The sequence below is a fragment of the Tauraco erythrolophus genome, chromosome 31, assembly GCF_009769465.1.
Source record: "Tauraco erythrolophus isolate bTauEry1 chromosome 31, bTauEry1.pri, whole genome shotgun sequence".
In the NCBI taxonomy this organism is placed as follows: Eukaryota; Metazoa; Chordata; class Aves; order Musophagiformes; family Musophagidae; genus Tauraco; species Tauraco erythrolophus.
Window position 1 is genome coordinate 854,108 of NC_141495.1, and position 6,113 is coordinate 860,220.

Here is a 6,113-nt window from a genome sequence, read left to right on the forward strand (position 1 = left end):
CAGATTCCCCCTGTCCCGGCTGGGGGGTGGGGGGGCCAAGTCCCTTCTCTGGGCACCCCCTCCCTCGGCACCGGTGCCCCCCGAGTGCCCCCCACGAAGCCGGGTTCGTGCCAGGTCTGTGTTTATTCGCGGTTTCTCCGCACACACGAAGCGGTGGCGGGCGCAGACACAGCCCGGCAGGGAGTATGGCCAAGGGGGGGGGCGCTGGGGGGTGCGGGGGGTGACCCCGGGCCGGACGGAGCTGAGTGAGGGCGATTCAAACCAAATTTGGTGAAAGCCCATGGCGGGGGGGGGGGGGGGGGGGGGCGGGGGGGGATGAGGGTCCGCACAGGGGGGACCCCAGGGGGGGGTCAGGGGGTGCCCCCAGCATCCCGCCCCCCCTGGCCAACACGGTCTTGGGGCGCGGGGGGAGCCGCGGGCTCTGCCCACCCAAGGAAGGGCTGGGGTGGCGTGGGGCTGCCCCACGGCTGGAGGTTATTGCTGGACACTGCTGGTGAGAGGGGACCTCATCCCAGGAACCCCTGCCAGCCCGGGGGGGGCACGGCATGGCAGGAGAGGAGGGTGGGGGCACCAGGAGGGGCTGAATCCCCCCCCCCCCATCGCCTCAGGGGCCCTGCGGCAGGACCAGGGCTTGCAGGATGTCCGAGAGAGAGACGATGCCCTTGACCACGTCGCTCTCATCCACCACCACCAGCCGGTGAACCTGGTGGGGGGGGACAGGGAGGGGCTGAGGCCGGTACAGGGACCCCGGCCCCCCCTTGTGCCCAACACTGGCACCCCGGGGGATGGTTACCTCAGCCTCCACCAGGCGGTTGATGATGGTTTCCAGCGTCTCGTGCTTGTAACACTTGAGGACGCCCTCGAAGTAGTGGGAGCGGTGCTGCAGCGCCCGCGTCACCGTCACGTCCAGGTTGTTGTAGGTCTTCTCGGCCGCCAGGTTCTGGGGCAGGGAGAGATGTTGGGCACACGGCCGGGCCCCGGGCGGCCCCCACCACCCCGCAGCCACCCCCCAGTACTCACAATAACGTCAAATTTGGAGTAGATGTCCACCACCCGCCCTAGGGAGGCAAGGAAAGGGCTGTAAGACGCGCCCATGGTGCCAGGTTTCCGGTGCCTGGTGCGCCGGAGGGGACGTGGACCCTGGTTGGTGCCAGGTTTCCGGTGCCTGGTGCGCCGGAGGGGACGTGGACCCTGGTTGGGGTCATCCAGCACACGCTGTGCCTCGTGCCAGGCCCCGTCCTTACCCGAATCATCGACGACCGGCAGAGCGGACACGCGGTGCTGCACGAAGATGCCCAGCGCCACGTAGATGGGGGTGCTGGTGCGCACCATGGCGATGTTGCTGTAGGTGCCGATCTGCAGCTCCTCCAGCGTCTTGGCCATGAACTCGGGTTTTGGGACCTCTGCTATCTGCAGGGGACGGGGAGGGGGACAGTGCTGACGCCGGCTCCGCCTGCTGCGCCCCAGGCCCCGCGGTGCTGCCAGCTCCGGCCGCCCCTGGCTCGTGGGGGGCCTGGGCCGCCGTCCTAGGAGTGAAAGCAGAGAGCGCTGGGTGCGGAGCGGGGTCCGGGGCACCCCCGGGCAGAGGTGGCACAGGCGGAGGCGGCGGAGACGGCCTGCGAGGTCCACGCAGTGTCCTGGGGGCATCCCAGCACCCGCGACGCACCGCGAGCTGCGCCAACCCCGGCGGTACCTGGCACAGCCCGGGCTGAGCTCGTCTCGGGGCGGCCCCCGCCGCCGCCGCGGGACGGGGACGGGACTTACAAAGAGTTTGAGGAACTTGAGGATGCGTTTGTGGGTGAGGATGTAGAGCGTGTTCCCCGAGTCGGGGTCGATGACGGGCAAGCGGTGGATCTTGTTCCGGATCAGGGAGGTGACGGCATCAAAGAGGCTGCGGGGAGAAAGGGAGACGGAGAATCGGGGCTCGCCCGGACCCCGGGCTCACACCTGAGGGCGCTGCCGCCGGCCGTGCCCCCCTCCCCGCAGCACGGGCTTACCTGGCGTTGGGAGAGATGCAAACCAGCGGCTTGAAGGAGTCTTGTAGGTAGACCTCTGCGGGGAGAGGAGACGCTGAGGGCACCGGCAGCACCACGGGGTGCGGAGCCGTGGGGCTCCAAGCGTGCCAGGCAGGCGTGGGAGGGCAGGAGGCAGCTGGCAGCGATGCCTCTCACCTCTCCACGTCTCTATTTTGTGCTCCTCCAGCTCGTAGATCTGCACCTGGGCACGAGGAGAGAAACCGGGATCGACGGCGGCCGCGTGCCGGGGGCCAGACCCCGGGTCCCCGCAGGGGCCAGCGCCGCGCAGACACCCCGGTCCTTACCATGGGTGACTTGTAGTAGCGGTGCAGGATGTTGATGAAGTCGGTGATGGTCAGCATGCCTGGGGGGAAGGGTAGGGTGAGGGGGGGTCCCGCCAGCCCCCTGCCACCCTCCAGGACCCCTCGTCCCGCTCGCTCACCCACGAAGCTTTGCTTCTTGCTGTCCCACAGTGGAGCAGCCCGCACGCCGTTGGTGACCAGCGCGAAGAAAGCCTTCTTCACCTGCGGCCGGGGACGTCACCGGAGGGACAGAGCACCCCACGGGGGAGTGGGGACCCCCCAGAAGCCCACGTCCCTTTGCCCCAGTTTGCAAAACCTTTACGAGGCGGGTGAACAGCCCCGAGACTGTCCCACAGAACCCAAACCTGCCTCCTAGTCCCAGTTAAGCCTCCAGTCCGGTCCTCGTCCTGCAGCCCCCAGCCCCAAACCTGCCCCCCGGCCCCAGCCCACCTGCAGGGAGGTGTCAAAGACAACCAGTTTGGAGCTGGTGGGGATCAGGTCGTAGCAGCGGTGGGACTTCATGAAGGTGGTGTAGGCGCCGCGGTGGGGCTCCCCTGGGGACGGGCAGCGTGAGGTGCCCAGCAGCGGCGAGGGGACGGCCCGGGACACCTCAAATCCTGGGACACCCCAGAATCTGGGACACCCCATCCCAGGGCCCTGGGACACCCCTCACCCCGGGACACCCCAGAATCTGGGAGATCCCATTCCAGGGCCCCGGGACACCCCTCACCCTGGGACACCCCATAATATAGGACACCCCATCCCAGGGCCCCGGGACACCCCAAACCCCAGGACACCCCAGGACACCCCAGAATCTGGGACACCCCAGAATCTGGGACATCCCATCCCAGGGCCCCAGGACACCCCTCATCCCGGAACACCCCAGAATCTGGGACACCCCATCCAAGGGCCCCAGGACACCCCTCATCCTGGGACACCCCAGAATATGGGACACCCCACCCCAGAGCCCCGGGATACCCCTTATCCCGGGACACCCCAGAATCTGGGACACCCCAAACCCCGGCACATCCCACACCCCGAGGCACCCCACGCCCCGGGGCCATCGCAGCCTCCGGGACACCCAAACCTACGCGGCACCTCCCGGGCCCCCCCCGTACCCCCTTAGACACTCCCGCTATCACCTTCCAGCCCCGGGGGGCTCAGCTCCACCGGGGTCTCCGCGGCCGGACCGGGACCGGGGCCGGGATCCTGCGGACAGACACGGGGCGGATCGACCCCCGGTCCCGTGTACCCCCCGGCCCCGCTCCCTCCCGGTCCCGGCCCCCCCGCCCGGTCCGTCCCCGCTGTCACCCCCCCACCTCCATGGCCACCGGTCCGTCCCGCCGCCGCCGCCGCCGCCCCACTTCCGCCCGGCTCCTGGCGGCGCCTTCCGCCAGCACCGCCCACGTGACCGGGCGGCTCACGTGACTCATGCCCGCGGAGCGACCTTTGCCCTCCCGCCGGGTCGCGGCGTTGGGGGGGGGGGGCCGGGACACGGACACGATGCGGGGGTCCCATGGGTGAGGGGGGGTGGCACGACACCTCGGGGAGGGGTCACGGGCGGGGGGGAGGGGGGAGCACGATGTCAGGGACCCCCCCCGGGGGGCTCAGAGAACCCCCAGAGGCACAAAGACCCCCCCCGGAGGCATAGGGACCCCTCGAGGGGCACAGAGACCCGCCCCGGAGACACAGGGACCCCCCGGAGGCACAGGGACCCCCCGGGGGACACAGAGAACCCCCAGAGGCACAAAGACCCCTCGGGGGGCACAGAGACCCGCGCCGGAGACACAAAGACCCCCCCCGGAAGCACAGGGACCCCCCGGGGGGCACAGAGACCCCCCCGGGGGGCACAGAGAACCCCCAGAGGCACAAAGACCCCCCGGAGGCACAAGGACCCCTCGGGGGGCACAGAGACCCGCCCCGGAGGCACAGGGACCCCTCGGGGGGTACAGAGACTCCCCCGGAGGCACAAAGACCCCCCCCGGAAGCACAGGGACCCCTCGGGGGGCACAGGGACACCCCCGGGGGGCACAGAGACCCCCCCCGGAGAGATGGGGGGGGGGGGGGCGACACGGCGGTACCACCCCGCTGAGCGCGCCGGGGGGGCCCCCCTCCCCCAAGCAGGCAGGCACACGGGGGGGCTTCTCACGCGCTTTATTTTAAAATAACATCCAGTGGTTCCGGTATTGGTAAAAACGGGATTTCTACACGCCCCGGCTATGTACAGCTCTGAAAGTTAAATTTCTCGTATATTTTTTTTTTTTTCTGTTAAAACTTTCTCATCCCCCACCCCCACTCTCGCTTTTTTGTCCTTTTTGTTTGTTTTGTTGTTTTGTTTTTTTTTTAACTTTTTTTTTTTCTTTTTTACCTTAAACTTTTTTTTTTTTTTTTTTTTGCAGCTTTTTGACGAGTTGCAGGAAGCAGCTTTTAAAGATCGCCCCGGCCCTGCTCGGCCCCCCCCCCCCCCGCCACACCGGGGGGGGAAGAGGGGGGGGTGTGTGGGGGAGAGGAAAGCACCAACCCCCTTCAGCTGCCCCCCCCCCCCCCCCCCATAACCCCGAGGGGGCCAGACCCCCCCCCGGAAGCAGGAGGGTCCCCCCCCCCTCCGTGCGTTTGTGCGTTAAGAGATCCCAGCTCCCCCCGAGCACCCCGGGGGGGGTCTCCCCAGGGAGGGGGGGGGCAGGCAGTAGCCCCTGGGGGATGTGTGTGGGGGGGGGGCACAGCTGGGCAGCTTGGGGGGGGGGGGGGGGGGGGGGCCCAGCATGTAATGCCCACTCGCTGCTTCGCTCTCCGAGGCCCCCCCTGCCTGGCAGAAGGCTCCAGACCCGCCCCCCCCCAATCCCCGGAGATTGGGTTTAAAAATGCCGCAGCCCCCCCTTGCCCCTGCACCCCAAATCTCAGCCCAGCAGAGCACAAAGAGCCCCCCCTCCCCCCCCATCTAGTATATACAATATAAGGTATAAATAGATAAATAACCTTCCCCCCCCTCCCCATCGCCGCCCCCTGCGCTGATGGGGGCTGCGCGCAGCCCCGGCCGTGGGTGCCGTGGGTGCTGTGGGTGAGAGGGGGGGCCCCACCCAGGCCCCCCCACCCCAGCCCCACCTCACACCTTGGCACATCGCACGGCTGGGACCTCCCGGGGTGGGGGACGAGGGCAGGGGGCCCCCCCCACGCCCCCAGTCTTCCCAGGGACCCCCAGCAAGGGGCCTTCTGCATCCACATCTGGAGAAGGGGGACTGGGACTGGGGGGGGGGGGGGTGTGGGTCTACATCCCCTGGAGCCCAAGGGAGAGGAAAAGACCCCCCCCCCGGGGGCCAGCTCCGGTGGCAGGAGGCTCTGCCCACATGAGGGGGGTGGGGGGGGGGGCTCACATTTAAAAACAAGAACACCACCAACACAAAAAAAAAAAAAAAAAAAAAAGCAAAAAAACTAACACTTAAAATGAGGTAGGTTTGGGTGCAGAAGCTCCTTGTGTCTGTCGGGGGGGGGGGGGGGCCCTCGCCCCAGGCGCCTCCTCCCGCGCCGCCGCGCTCCGGGGGTCTCGTCCACACGCACAAACAAAAAGAGATCAAAAAGGAACCGAGCGAGCTCTGGCCGCCGCGGCGCGACGGGGCAGAGCCCGGATTGTCGAGCTCAAGGAGTCTGTGTTACCTTGGTAATTAGCGAGCAAATATTATTAGTTTCGTTTCTAAAAAAAAAAAAAAAAAAAAAGGAAAAAAAAAAAAAAAATTAAAATAAAATAATCCAGGCCGGCTCCGAACTCGCTCCGGCTCCGCTGGGACCACTCTGCTCCCCC

The 6,113-nt window shown here is 67.3% G+C and overlaps 1 protein-coding gene across 3 annotated transcripts; it reads right to left on the reverse strand.

Moving 5' to 3' along the window:
* Positions 1-400: 400 nt before the first annotated feature.
* Positions 401-3,526, reverse strand: PRKAG1 (protein kinase AMP-activated non-catalytic subunit gamma 1). Of its 3 annotated transcripts, XM_086628610.1 has the most exons (11): positions 3,460-3,526; positions 2,768-2,871; positions 2,458-2,539; positions 2,321-2,379; positions 2,172-2,217; positions 1,998-2,052; positions 1,765-1,891; positions 1,245-1,410; positions 1,021-1,058; positions 794-940; positions 401-703 (listed from the first exon to the last, which is right to left on the reverse strand). In XM_086628610.1, exons 2-11 carry the CDS (start codon positions 2,837-2,839, stop codon positions 605-607), a joined length of 891 nt encoding a protein of 296 aa, XP_086484736.1. In that variant the 5' UTR covers positions 2,840-2,871; positions 3,460-3,526; the 3' UTR covers positions 401-604. The 3 variants fall into 3 exon arrangements, with proteins under 3 accessions (XP_086484736.1, XP_086484738.1, XP_086484737.1); XM_086628612.1 differs by having other exon boundaries at positions 2,321-2,539; positions 3,460-3,522; XM_086628611.1 differs by lacking the exons at positions 2,458-2,539; positions 3,460-3,526 and having other exon boundaries at positions 2,768-2,804.
* Between the last annotated feature and the right edge of the window lie 2,587 nt (positions 3,527-6,113).

Bases quoted from the DNA above. Each gene is read 5' to 3' on its own strand.
- PRKAG1 (XM_086628612.1), bottom strand. From the start codon at position 2,839: ATGAAGTCCCACCGCTGCTACGACCTGATCCCCACCAGCTCCAAACTG. The intron at 2,540-2,767 runs GTGGGCTGGGGC...CCCCGGCCGCAG, and splicing joins TCTTTGACACCTCCCTGCAG to GTGAAGAAGGCTTTCTTCGC. The intron at 1,059-1,244 runs GTAAGGACGGGG...TTGCCTCCCTAG, and splicing joins GCCGGTCGTCGATGATTCGG to GGCGGGTGGTGGACATCTAC.